The sequence below is a fragment of the Elephas maximus genome, chromosome 14 (assembly GCF_024166365.1).
Source record: "Elephas maximus indicus isolate mEleMax1 chromosome 14, mEleMax1 primary haplotype, whole genome shotgun sequence".
NCBI lineage: Eukaryota > Metazoa > Chordata > Mammalia > Proboscidea > Elephantidae > Elephas > Elephas maximus.
The window spans coordinates 70853698-70867714 of NC_064832.1; the positions used below are offsets into that span (position 1 = coordinate 70853698).

Below are 14017 nucleotides of genomic sequence, written 5' to 3' on the forward strand. Positions count from 1 at the left end.
AGCTCTGTGGCAGAAAAGACCCAGCTATCTTCTCCTATAAAGATTACAGCCTAGGAAACTCTGTGGGGCAATTCCACCCTGTCGTATAGGGTCATTATGAGTCAGAATCAACTTGATGGCAACATAGCATTTGCTAAGGCACATGCCTCCTAGCTTTTAGTATTCCAAAAAGAGGAGAGTTTCTTCTTATCTTCTTCCTATTGTATATTTCTCAGATTTCTGTTCAAAATGGAAAGCTGGGGGTGACCTTGACTCTTCCCACTGCTTCGTTGCCCACAGTCAATCAATCACGCTTGATGATTCTAATTATCTCAAGAATTTGTCCATGACACTTTGTTACCTCCGCTTCTATTGCCTCTAGATTATTGTTGTAGCCTCTGAGTTGATCCATCTGCTGCCAGTTTTGCCCTTTGCCTTCCAATCCATTCGCCACAGCGTAGGCAGAGTGATCTTTCTAAAATACGAATCTGATCATGTCATTCTTTTCGTTAAAACCATTCCATGGCTTCCCATTGCCATTGGATAACAGCCATACTCCTTAACCTGATATCCAAAGCCCACCATGTTCTGGGCTCCATGTGCTTCCCTCTCCCATCTATTACTCTCCACCCACAAGCAAACCCCATTCATATACCCCCTGACTTGCACCTTCTTCTCTCCTCCTTCTACTTTAGGTGTCAGCTTAGGTGCTTCTAGCTTAATCTCTGGGGAACCTTCTCTGACCCATCATTGTGCATCAGGAGACTTCTAAGTGTTCTCAAGCTCTCTGTCCTCCCCTTCCCATAGCATTCTCCTCTTAGAGGGAACTATTACTTAATTATCTCCCTCTGGCTAGAAGATCTTTAAGGGCAAAGATCTGTTCTGTCTCGTTCATTACTTTATCCCCAGTGTCTAGCACAATGCTTGTCACATAGTAGGTGATTAACAAATATTCTGTGAATTAAAGGCCAGTCCTCAAACTAATCAAGGTCTTATGATAGTGCATCAAGATAAAGTTCGTTGCCTTTCAGCTCTCATATTTTAAGCCTCTGTGAGTAAAACCAGACTGAAGAAATCTGATTTCTTATGACTGGTCTCTCTGCTTAGGCCAATGGATATCTTCTGCTCATGACAATCTGGATGAGCCAAGATGAATTAGAACCACTGAAATTCTTGGTCACATCTTCTGTTTCAAGTACCTAAATTATTTAATTTCTCTATGAAACTGTTAATTTCCTTTATGTGTTTTTGTTGTTGTTAGGTGTCATCAAGTTGATTCCAAATCATTGTGGTCCCATATGATAGAGTAGGGGTTTCTAGGCTGTAATCTTTATGGAGGCAGATCGCCAGTTCTTTCTCCTGCAGAGGTGCTGGGTGGGTTCAAACCACCAACCTTTCGGTTAGCAGCTGAGCACTTAATGATTAAAACTCCTACATTGAAAAGAGTTTAAAAAATATGTACAACTGGACCCATTTTCCCACATCAATAGAGCTGAAGAATTAGACCAGTTATCTCATTGTATTCTATAATCCTTTCCCAGAGACAAATATTCCTTTTGACTAGAGCTTCATTCCTGAGATGTATTCCTGGCAGAAAAGAAGTACCACTGTAAAATTTTTATATGGAGGCCCTTAATTTTGTAAATGTGTTCAACACTCTGAAAAAGCAATTTAAGTAAGCTGTGGAGAGTGAAACATATTGCTGCCTCATTAATACACACCTCCCACACCCAGAGAAGGGTGGAATAGCACTTAGCAGTGAGCTGAGAACTTTCTCTCATGCAGAACTTATCCTAGGAAAAGTTGTATAGTTACAGACACCATTTTTAGGTCCTCAGGATCTCTACTTTTTCCTTCATCCCCTCTGTAAGGAACTACCGTATTCCTTAATGGGAATATTAATTAATTAAATAAATGCTTGTATTCAAATATCGTGCTGTGGCTTTAGCTCATCCAAAACCCAAACCAAATCCACTGCCATCAAGTCGAATTCCAACTCTTAGCGACCCTATAGCACGGAGTAGAACTGCCCCGCAGGGTTTCCAAGGCTGTAATCTTTACAGAAGCAGAGTGCCACATCTGTCCCCTTCAGAGCAGGTTGTGGGTTCCAGCCTCGGACCTTTTGGCTAACAGCTGAGCACTTAACCACTGCGCCACCAGGGCTTCTTGCTTTAACCCATAGATAACTTACATGTTTTCCCCAAACATTTGAAATCTACGTAAAGAAACATTTTTAGCAGCAATTGTTAACAATTTGCTCTTTAGCACTTTTCATTGTATCTATGGAGAATTGGTGATATCATTGGAATTAATTTCAACTGTTGATAAATATGCAAAATTATAAATTCTCCCTTCCACTGCAACTGTCATGGGAAGGGCTTAAAACCAACCCTTTGCCCCACCCTGCAGCATTTGGTTGGGCTTCTATAAAAATCTTTTTTTCACACTCTGACTCACAGCTCTTCATCTTCTACCACAGTGCAAAAGACACCAGGCAATAGATGTGGTCTTAATTAAAGAGCAAAAATTTATTTTTACAACCTTTAACTTGGGAAGTTTACGGGCAGTCTGAACTTTCTGTAATTGGATCTTTAAATCTAGCCAATGACAGCCATCAGGGAGAACAACCAAAGCAGATACACATTTTATACTTTGCATAAATTGGAATTCTCTATTTTGCTTTAACTGTAATCATAGATTAATTAGATGACAATCTTAAAATCCATTCTGCTGAACTTAAATGTATGATACTGTTTAATGCACACAGGAAAAATTCTGTGAAAACAGGCATGCTTGGTTCCCATTTTGAATCATCTACCTGTAGTTCTTGGATTAAGGAGCCCTGATGGTGCAATGGGAACCCCGATGGTGTAGTGGTTAAGTGCTACAGCTGCTCACCAAAGGGTTGGCAGTTCCAATCCACCATGTGCTTCTTGGAAACCCTACGGGGCAGTTGTGCTCTGTCCTATAGGGTCACTATGAGTTGAAATTGACTCAATAGCAATGGATTTTTTTTTTTTTTGATGGTGCAATAGTTAAGCACTCAGCTGCTAATCGAAAAGGTGGCAGTTTGAATCCATACAGTGGCTCTGCAGGAGAAAGACCTGGTGTTCTGTTTCCGTCCAGATTTAAAAAAAAAAAAAAAACACAGATTACAGCCAAGAAATCCCTACTCTGTCACATGGGGGCGCTATGTGTCAGAATCTCAACATGATGGCATCTAACTACAGTTGTTGGATTTTTAAGATTCTGACTTTTCCTTTCTCAGGTCCAAGTCCTTTCCTGTTTTCCCGCACAATAGCTAGGGTCCAGGAGAGTTTGGGTCCTGGAGGAAGTGGAAAAGATGTGGGCAGAGAAAAGATGCAATATCTGCAGCAACCAGGAGTGGAAGTGACTGAGGAAGTGAGGATGTCCAGTATCAGGCTAAGAAACTAATCATAATTATGTTGTAAGGGTAGGAGCAGATCTAAAATTAAGGGTGAAAGCCAGAGAGCTGTGCAAAAAAGAGAGAAATATGTACCATTCAGGGCTAAAGTAAGGCGGGTCCTGAGTGAGTGTTTCGAATGGAGATGAAGTGTCTATAACTGGCTTCATTTATATTTTCCTCTGTGGTGCACATTATGTATCTAAATATGGATGGAACTGACTTCCTTAAAGGTTCTAGGGTCTATGCTGACATCTCCCCCTTTCCCAGAGATAAGTGAGGTGGTACTTGATCTCCCTCAGAGAAGGAGAAAAAGATAATTTAATTAATTCCACAAGTATTCACACAGTAGCTTCTATGTGCAAGGCCACTTTAAAACCAAAAACCCATTGCTGTTGAGTGGATTCCAACTGATGGTGACACCATGTATTGTGGATAGAACTGTTCAATAGAGTTTTCTTGGTTGTATTCTTTACGGAAGCAGATTGCCAAGTCTTTTCTTTTGCAAGGCCATGTTAGATCCTGATAATGTGACCTTACGTACAAGCTGTAATGAAAACCACCATCTTCTTTTAAAAATGGCGCTCAGTGCTTCCACGGTTCACAGTCGGGGGAGAATCACGCCACGGGACAAGATTCGAGTTCCTTAGATTCACATTTCCTGGCAATCTCTCGCTATTTACCACACCAGTCATCCCAGTTTGGTATTCCCAGGAAGCTGGATTCTGGAATAGTGTGATACTTCATTTAATTTTGTTCCATTACCCCGTATTTATAAAACATTATTTAAAATGTTAAGGGGAGAATCACCTAAAGGCTAGGTCATTAAGATAGGAGGGTGGCCCCTGAGGCCAAGAATGTGGCTCTGGGTATTAGTGAGGGAGTATCAGCGATAGGCAAATCCAAAAGCCCAAGTCTAAAACTTCACAAATTTGAAGGATGTGAGCTTTGAGGTTACCTTTTACAAGTTCTAGCAGCTATGTTTAGGAATTTAGCTTTAAATTTTACATCATTTAGACTACAGAATCAAATGATTTTGATACTTTGGAGCTACTTCTGAAATTCTGTGTTTTTTTACAAATATTAATTGGCATATTTTCTACAGTAATTCACATTAAAAAATAATTTGCCCTAATTCCTGGATTTTCAAAAGTTTGCATCCAGTATTTTAAAAGCATGGTCATAGGATATTGCCTAATTTGCAGATTTTATCAATTATTGATGGCTTGGATGTTATATAAAAAGAATATTACTAAATATCATTCCACATGCACATAAGAACACTTTTTATCATATTTTGCATCCTTGCTGTTGTTATTAAGTGCCATTGAGTTGGTTCCAACTCTTAACAACCCTACATACAACAGAACCAAACACCGCCCGGTTCTGCACCATCCTCACAATTGTTGCTATGTTTGAGCCCATTGCTGCGGCCACTGTGTCAATCCATCTCCTTCAGGGTCTCCCCCTTTTTCACTGACCTTCTATTTTATCAAGCGTGATGTCCTTCTCCAGGGACTGGTCCCTCCTGATAACATGTTCAAAGTACAGGAGACAAAGTTTTGCCATCTTTGCTTCTAATGAGCACTCTGGTGGTACTTCTTCCAGGACAGATTTGTTTGTTCTTCTGGCAGTCCATAGTATTTTCAATATTCTTCGCCATCACTATAATTCAAATGTTTCAGCTCTTCTTCAGTCTTCCTTATTCATTTGCATCCTTATTGATAATTCATTTTATGAATAGGAGTGCTTATACTGAGTCCATTCATAATAAATGAATGTGTTGGATAAGCATATAAACTTATTTAACTCCACTATTTCAGACTATGGAGCCCTGGTGGTGCAGTGGTTAAGCATTTGGTTGCTAACCAAAGGGGTGGCAGTTTGAATCCACCATGTGTTCCTTGGAAATCCTATGGGGCAGTTCTACTCTGTCCTATAGGATTGCTGTAAGTAGGAATTGACTCCATGGCCATGGGTTTTTGTGGGTATTTAAGACTATGAGAAGAGGGATTTGTAAGAATTAGAGTTAATTCCAAAGACGTGAAAAGTTAGGACAGAAATACAAATGAAAAAGCCATCCTTTAAAATTGCGGAATCAAAGAGCATTTGGGTCTATCCTGCTGCTGCTGTCTGAACTGTTACCGTGTCTACTGCTGAGTTGCTACACTTCCATTCACAAGCATTTATTATATGCTTTTTCGGTTAATCCACAACTATAGCAATTGTGCCACAAATTTTGTTTACATCAGTTTATTTATTCTCACCACAACCTTATGAGATTAGATGCTATTATCCTAATTTATGAAACTAAGCTCTGAGATGTTGAATAATTTGCCTAAGGAAGAAGTGCGGAGGGAAAAAACAAACCAAAGCCATTGCTGTGGAGTTAATTTCAACTCATAGTGACCCTATAGGACAGAGTAGAGCTGCCCTATAGGGTTTCCAAGGAGTGGCTGGTGGATTTGAACTCCCTACATTTTGGTTAGGAGCCGTAGCTCTCACCCACTGTGCCACCAGGGCTCCGAAGTACGGTGAGCTGAGCCTTATTGTTCTGATTCCTAAACAAAGCTCTAGTTTTTTTCTCATGAGTTTGGAAAAGCCTTTGTCATGAGCTCTATTGGTTCAAAGCAATCAGCGTTACAAGTGTATAAATAAGTAATATATAAATAACATACCAGAAGACATTGTGTCTCATGAAAGGGTATCAAATCATTAATGAAATCCAAAATTTAAGAATCTAATCTTCCCATTTATCCTCCTCATCATGAATTGTTTATTCAAATTTTGGGTTCGCTTCTCATTTTTTTCTGTGATCTAAAAAGCCCAAATGACGTCTCTAATTAAACATCTAAGAACTGATTTTCTCTGGGGTAGGTAGCTTAAATCTTGAATTTTCCACAAATTAGTTAGTTGACCTTGGAAAAGTCACTTATCCTTTCTGAGCCTCTGGTACTGCCCTCCAGGGTTTTGTGAGACCTGAATGAGATAATCCATGTGAAACTATCCAAAGTTAGTACTCGTGACAAAAGTTTGTATTTGGTAAATGTTAGCTCAGTGTGGATATAAATCAGCAATTTCTTTTCAGACTAGATTTTCCAGTCTTTCCAAAGGATAAGTTCTTTACGTCTCTCTCACAACATAATCCACGATCTCATGCTTGAGTTGAATGGAACAAAGAGATCAGTGCCAGATTTCCAACAGCCCATATCCTTATTGACTACAAATAATGACTATGTCTAAGATTATGTACTGATTTTTTTAATCTAATATTTGTCTATGTCCTGAAATTATTTTATAACTAAATGTATCTATCTATCTATACGTGTGTATGTATTTTCTTTTTTCTTCCTCTATAGAGACCAGGACCTCGAGAATTTAATTGAAGTAAACTCCAATGTGTCTGAAAGTAATGTGTCTGAAAGTAAGGATGGAAGGTAAGACTTATTATAATTTTCTTTCTTTCTTATTAATTCCACACGTAATTGTATAAATTATACACTTTTTAAAGATTTTCTGGGGTGTTGAATTATATTATGATATTTGTCTATAAATACTACCCAAATACAAAGAACAATGGTATAGGGTACTTAGCAGCTAATATGGAGAAAAAAATAACAAAATTCTTACTCTATTAGAATTTCTGATGCAGGACCTGCTGCTCTGTTGCTCAGTGTAAACAGTGTCATGGAAATTCAAAGCTCCTCACTGGGGCTGTGAAGATTTATTTTTACTTTCTGTTGCTTGGTAGGTTTTCAACAGTGTATAAAGAACTCTGGGAGTCTCTCCCTTGGATATCCAGCACTAAAAAAAAAAAGGAATGCACAAATTCATCACAGCTACAAAACAAGACCTAGTTTTCAAATTTCTTTACACAACAGAGTATAATAATAGCTTTAAAAATGTTAGACCTTGTTTGGCTTTACAAGGAAGGTTAGGATAGAAGCTATACTTCCTTGTTTTTATAAACTGTTCAAATTAGGAAGGAATGAATGAATAATTTTTTCCATATTTAGGAGTTTCTCCCTCCCCCCACATATGAGAGAACCCTAAAAACAATAAGTTTCTATTTTTATCTTAATTGCAAAAGTACAAATGACTATTCTTTTTTAAATGCTTTTTTATATAAGGAAATCATACCACTGATTTTGAATGAAGATAGGGGAGAAGCTAGAAAAAGAATTGGCTCACTTTTTTTTCATAATGCCAACAAAAGGCTTTTGCACCTAATAGGTGATAGTTTCTTTCAGCCTCAAATTCCTGAAATCATCTCTTTCCCTCCTCCTTTTCCTGATCCCAAGAAAGTCTTTGATAGAATGAGGGAGGATAAATTTTTAGTAGGATTTGTTTATCTTAGGAAAACATTTATTATTTTGGGAATAGGGCTAGGCTTACAACTACCCAATCTGATTCAAATAATATTTGGAAGTGATAGAGGTAAAAAAAAAAAAAAAAATTACAAATAAATGATAAAGTATAATTAAGGAACTTCTCACTAATGGTTTGAGAGGTGCTCAAGTTTCAGTTGGGCTTGTTTATAAAATGGGATTTTACATTAAGGATTAATGAGGAGATGGAATTTCATGGACATTCAAGAGCAGGAATGATGGCATGGCCCAGCCTCGTAAAGGCCTGAAATGGAAGGTTGTTCATTCTTGACCCAAGGCAGTTCTAGAATCCTTAGAATCAGGTATATTTGGACATTAACCCTACTTCTTTGTCATTAACATACTCAGCTACCCCTTGAGTGTGAGTTTCTCTTTCCTTTACCTATTGGCTTCCTCATTCTCTACTCTGTATCTCTTTGATAACCCAGAGTTTTACTGCTTCCTCATAATTTCTGTGTACTCAGGCATTCCCTGGTCTTTCTGGTGTCCTTCAGCAGTGCGGGTGTGGAAATCTGCATAGAAGAAGATAAGGACATGGAAAACACCTTTGATTGACTATAATGCGCACACTCCCCTTCCTGCAATTTCATGTGCGCCTCTTGGCTGACATAATTCAATGATCATGTACAACATCTACAATCAGAAACCCACCACGCTGTCCCCGGTGGGATGGTGATTAACATTATATTCAGTTACGACTCCCAGAAGCTCTGACCACCACTGCAAAACGATTTGTTGATCTCTGAGCTTTATTTCCAAGAGGGATTTGTTTCACCTTCATTTCTATTACAGTCCTATACAGGTGTGATTTCTCAGGAGGTATTCATTTCTTTTCCAGTCCTATTGAATCCCATATGGGTATGAGTTCTCACTATTCTGCTGTCTACAAATTAAACAGTTAATGTATGTGCCACTCCAACACCAGCAGTTGCAACTGCAATAGAAATTTGAGAAAGAGTGGAAAAGGAAGAATTCTCTGACCTCAATTTCTGGATTCATGTAGTCTAACTACAGAAAGGAAATTTCATTGGGCTTTTGATATTTTTTCGATATGGGTAGATATTTCATAGAAGAGAAAATTGAGGATCAGAGATTAAGAGGCTTGATCAGGCTCAGAAGGTTAGTAAATGGGAGAGGCAGAATGAGCACAGGTGTTCTTACTTCAAGTCCTCTGTTTATTTTTCTACAGTTGTTGGGGGCCCTCAGGTTGATTCCAACTCATTGGGATTCCATATGACAGAGTAGAAATGTCCCATAGGGTTTTCTTGGCTGTAATCTTTAGGGAAGCAGGCTGCCAAGTTTTTTTTTAATTTAGAGCCACTGGGTGGGTTCGAACTGCCAACCTTCAGTTAGTAGCCAAGTGCTTAACCATGGCTCCACCAGGGCTCCTTGTTTTTCTACCATAGAGTTCCTTTTTTTTACATTTTAAATTTGTAAATTTTGTAAGGGCCCAAGACCTTGACAGTTTTATAGAAGTAAACTCTAACATACAGAACATCTTAAAATGGTAAGCTTTTAACAAGTTTTTATTCTTTATACAAAAGCGATTTATGAAGTTTTGCAGTGATATGGGTGGTTTATAAGTTGAAATTGTCCTAGGGCTGTTTAATTTCAGGTTGCTAAGATTAAGTTAACAAGGCAATAGAAGTCTAAGTAAGAGTCCTGGGCCAATCTGCTAAACTAAGATTTTACTTTATGAATGTGCTTATACAGTCACTTGTATGCCCAAGTAAATTTGATTTATTAAGAATAACTTTAAATGCTTTTGTTGGAGTTCTAACTGATGGAGTCTTTCCCTAAACTTGATGATTAGTGATTATGAGTGAAATAAATTTCATGTAGCCATTTCTCACATTTTAAGGATACATAATACATTTTTCATCACCTAAAGATAGGATTTTTTTTAAAAAATTGCCATCAAGGTAATTACAACTTATGGCAACCCCATGTGTGTCAGAGTAGACCTGTGCTTCGTATGATTTTCAGTGGCTGATTTTTTGGAAGCAGATTATCAGACCTTTCTTTTGAGGCACCTCTGGGTGGACTTGAACCTCCAACCCTTTGTTTAGCAGTTGAGGGTGTTAGGATTTGCATCACCCATGGACTCCAGAATTGCATGGAGAGCTCATTAAAACAGATTTCTGGGCCCCATGCCTAGAGTTCCTGATTCAGTAGATCTGAAGAGGGGCCCGAGAACCAACATTTCTAACAAGTTCCCAGGTGATCTCATGATGCTGTTCCTGGTGTCTCACTTTAAGAACTGCTCTAGTGGGTAAGATGTTGGACTTCCTAAACTCTGAGGCAGTGCTTCTCAACCTTGACTGTATGTGAGACAGGTTTAAAAGAATCCCAGTGCCCAAGCTATACCCCCAAACCAATTAAATCAGAATATCTGGATGTGAACCCCAGACATCAGCATTTTAAAAAGCACTACAGGCTATTCCATTGGTAGCCAAAGTGTTATTTCTCCAACTCTGTGTCTATGGTTCTAAATAATAATACACAAGTATTACCACTTTTTTTGTATCCAGGCAAACTTTTCTTTGTAAAACCAGCCTGATATTATGAAAAACAAAGGCTTGACAACAATCAGAGACCTAAGGAGACAAAAGAGACATGAGGATTAAGTGAAATGTAATATCCTGGATTGGATTCTGGAGCAGAAAAGGAACGTCAGTGGAAAAATTGTTGAAATCCAAATGCTATTAGTTAATACCATTGCACCAATACTAATTTTTACTTTTGACAAACGTACCATGGTTACATAAGACGTTAGCATAAGGGGAAGCTGGGTGACTGTATTATCTTTGCCATTTTTCTGTAAATCTTAAATACTCCAAAATAAATGGTTTATTTATTTAAAAAAAAATCACCCTCAAAACCTACATGAAAGGAAAAATCCATCAAAGTTGTTCTACACTACAATTTTTTTTCTAGCATTTGTTTTTTATTCACACTTTTAAAAATTAAATCTTTCATGAAGGCTTTGTCATAAATCTCATGATAAACACAACTAGGAAATGGTACTGTTTGCAAATTATTTCCATCTCCTGTCTGCAGATTTTAGAAGCTGGCGATATTTGATTTTACATTGCTGAGCACAAAGCAAACACATTTCGAACTCATTGATAACCTCTGCCCTTTGAAGCTATCTGTTGGCTAAAGTTGAGTTTTATGTTGTATAATATAGGATTTGAGTATTTCCAATCAACTCCTAGCTGGGTTTATTTTTCCTGGGAATGACATATTCTAATAATCATATTGATCTAATCTTCTAATAATAATTCCACCTTTTCATTATTTAGTATCATTTTAACTGAGCTGTATGTTTTGTGAAACAAGATTATTTTCTGTATTCCAGAGATAATATGTAAACAAATGTTTTCCTCTTCTTTAAGAGCTACCTAGAAATAGAAGTAACAGCCTGTTTGATGATATGGCTTGATTAAGATCTAAAATCCACTCTGGATTTTCATGTGTCTCCTATAACAGAGTTTACTAACATGGAGGAGGAATAAGAGCTAACATTTTCACTATTCTTCCTTAAGAATTTCTTCTGCTTCATAGGGACAAGCTAAATACTCTACGCTTTGTTCAACATAGTGACATTCTTAGATTAGCTGCGATCTAGGTCAGAGTTCTGCTGTCTTCAAAGCATTCCCTTCTATTAAAAACAAAATGGAAAGTAGAGTTACTCAAAGCAACCCCTGGATTATTTTTGTTAAACTGATAAACTTTCGGATATATTGCACATGGTAAACTTCCTAAAATGGCGCTGCTTCTGTGACATTACTAGAACCAATTTCAGATGGTTTCCTCCCTTGATAAAAAGATGTTCTACCCTAGAGTTAGACAATGTGGGACATGGCTATAGAGTAATCTTCATGGTAAAATAGTGGTCCCGTGGAGGGAATAAAGTATAAATATTCTGGGTGAGTACCTGTGAAGAAACTAGGCAAACAGATTCACTGTATATAAAATAATGTTAATTGAGCAAAATTTTAATAAAACAAAGAACTTCTAAGTGGCCTTGATTTTCAGTGCCAAATATTTGTGTTTGCTTTTTCAGACTAAATGGGCAAGTCAATGGTTCTACCAATGCACTAAACAGCCAGTCTACTGGAACCATTGCCTATTCTTATGAAATCAGGAACAATCCCAGGTACTGTGGTCAGTTAGGAAACAAGTGACGGAACCATGTTCCCTATGCTTTTAAAAAACATCCAAAATGCAAACTTCATCCTTTTTTTTTTTTTTCTGAAATGAAGAAATTTCCAATTTGATCAGAGGTTACATGTAAACAGCCTTACAAAAAGGTGGTGAATTATCAAGTTAATCTTTGTTACCTCGTGACATCTGGATCTGAAAGTGTAAAATATGTAACTAAAATGTGTTTTTCCTAGAAAGTTTACACATTTGGTAAAAAATATTTTTTAAAGCTAAATGGTATTTTGCATTATTCTCTATCCTCAAAAGGAGAAAATAAAACAGAGCATCATAAAGGTGGCAATTCCACTTAATAACAAAGATTGCAAAGGGGATTCTTACAAAAATGATTAAGAAAAAACTGGATATGCCAATTTTTTCCCGATTAACCACTGTCATCGAGTAGATTCTGATTTTCTCAAACACACTATTAACAGAATAAGGACCACCATTTGCTATTTTATACAAAGTATGATTATGACATTGATGTTGACATTCTTTCCCCTATTGCTGTAGAGTCGATTCCAACTCATAGCGACCATGCAGAACAGAGTAGAACTGCCCCACAGGGCTTCCAAAGCTGGAAGCAGACTACCACACCTTTCTCCTGGAGAGCGGCTGGTGGGTTTAAACTGTTGACCTTTTGGTTAGCAGTTGAGTCCTTTAACCACTGCTCTATCAGGGCTCCTTTGGAACACTTTAGGTAGATCTAGAAGGCTTCATCCCCTACATGTCTGTCACTTTGTCATACTGTGGGGGCTTGCGTGTTGCTGTGATGCTGGAAGCTATGCCACCAGTATCCAGATACCAGGAGGTTCACCCATGGGGGTTTCAGCTGAGCTTCCAGACTAAGGCAGACCAGGAAGAAGGACCCGGCAGTCTACTTCTGAAAAGAATTAGCCAGTGAAAACCTTATGAATAGCAGCAGAACAGTGTCTGATATACTGCCAGAAGGTTGGAAGGCACTCAAAAGACGACTGGGGAAGAACTGCCTCCTCAAAGTAGAGTCCACCTTAAATGATGTGGATGGACTAAAGCTTTCGGGACCTTCATTTGCTGATGTGGCACGACTCAAAATGAGAAGAAATAGCTGCAAACATCCATTAATAATCAGAAGGTAGAATGTACGAAGTATGAATCTAGGAAAATTGCAAATCATCAAAAATGAAATGGAACAAATAAACATTGATATCCTAGGTATTAGTGAGCTGAAACGGACTGGTATTGGCCACGTTGAATCAGACAATCATATGGTCTACTACACCGAGAATGACAACTTGAAGAGGAATGGTGTTGCATTCATTGTTAAAAAGAATATTTCAAGACCTATCCTGAAGTGCAATGCTGTCAGTAATAGGATAATATCCGTATACTTACAAGGAAGACCAGTTAATATGACTATTATTCAAATTTACACACCAGCCACTAAGGCCAAAGATGAAGAAATTGAAGATTTCTATCAGCTTTTGCAGTCTGATCAAACATGCAATCAGGATGCATTGATAATTACTGGTGACTGGAATGCAAAAGATGGAAACAAAGAAGAAGGATCACTAGTTGGAAAACATAGCCTTGGTGATAGAAACAACGCTGGAGATCAAATGATAGAATTTAAAAGGTCAACAACTTCTTCGTTGCAAATACCTTTTTTCACCAACATAAATGGCAAATAAACACATGGACCTCACCAGATGGAATATTCAGGAATCAGGTTGACTATATCTGTGGAAAGAGACGATGGAAAAGCTCAATATCATCTATCAGAACAAGGCTAGGTGCTGCTTGTGGAACAGATCATCAATTACTCATGTGCAAGTTCAAGGTGAAACTGAAGAAAATCAGAGCAAGTCCACAAGAGCCAAAGTCTGACCTTGAGTATATACCACCTGAATTTAGAGACCATCTCAAGAATAGATTTGAAGTGTTGAACACTAATGACCAAAAACCAGACAAGTAGTGGAATGACATCATATATGAAGAAAGTAAGAGGTCATTGAAAAGAGAGGAAAGAAAGAAACGT

General features: G+C 37.9%; 1 protein-coding gene across 1 annotated transcript in view; it reads left to right on the forward strand.

Moving 5' to 3' along the window:
- SCEL (sciellin) overlaps positions 1 to 14017 on the forward strand; it is a 117439-nt gene that overhangs the window by 86859 nt on the left and 16563 nt on the right. Inside the window, exons 25-26 of the mRNA XM_049853056.1 lie at positions 6763 to 6840; positions 11861 to 11953. Coding sequence (XP_049709013.1) covers positions 6763 to 6840; positions 11861 to 11953 — 171 coding nt within the window. The remainder of the gene's footprint in view (positions 1 to 6762; positions 6841 to 11860; positions 11954 to 14017) is intronic.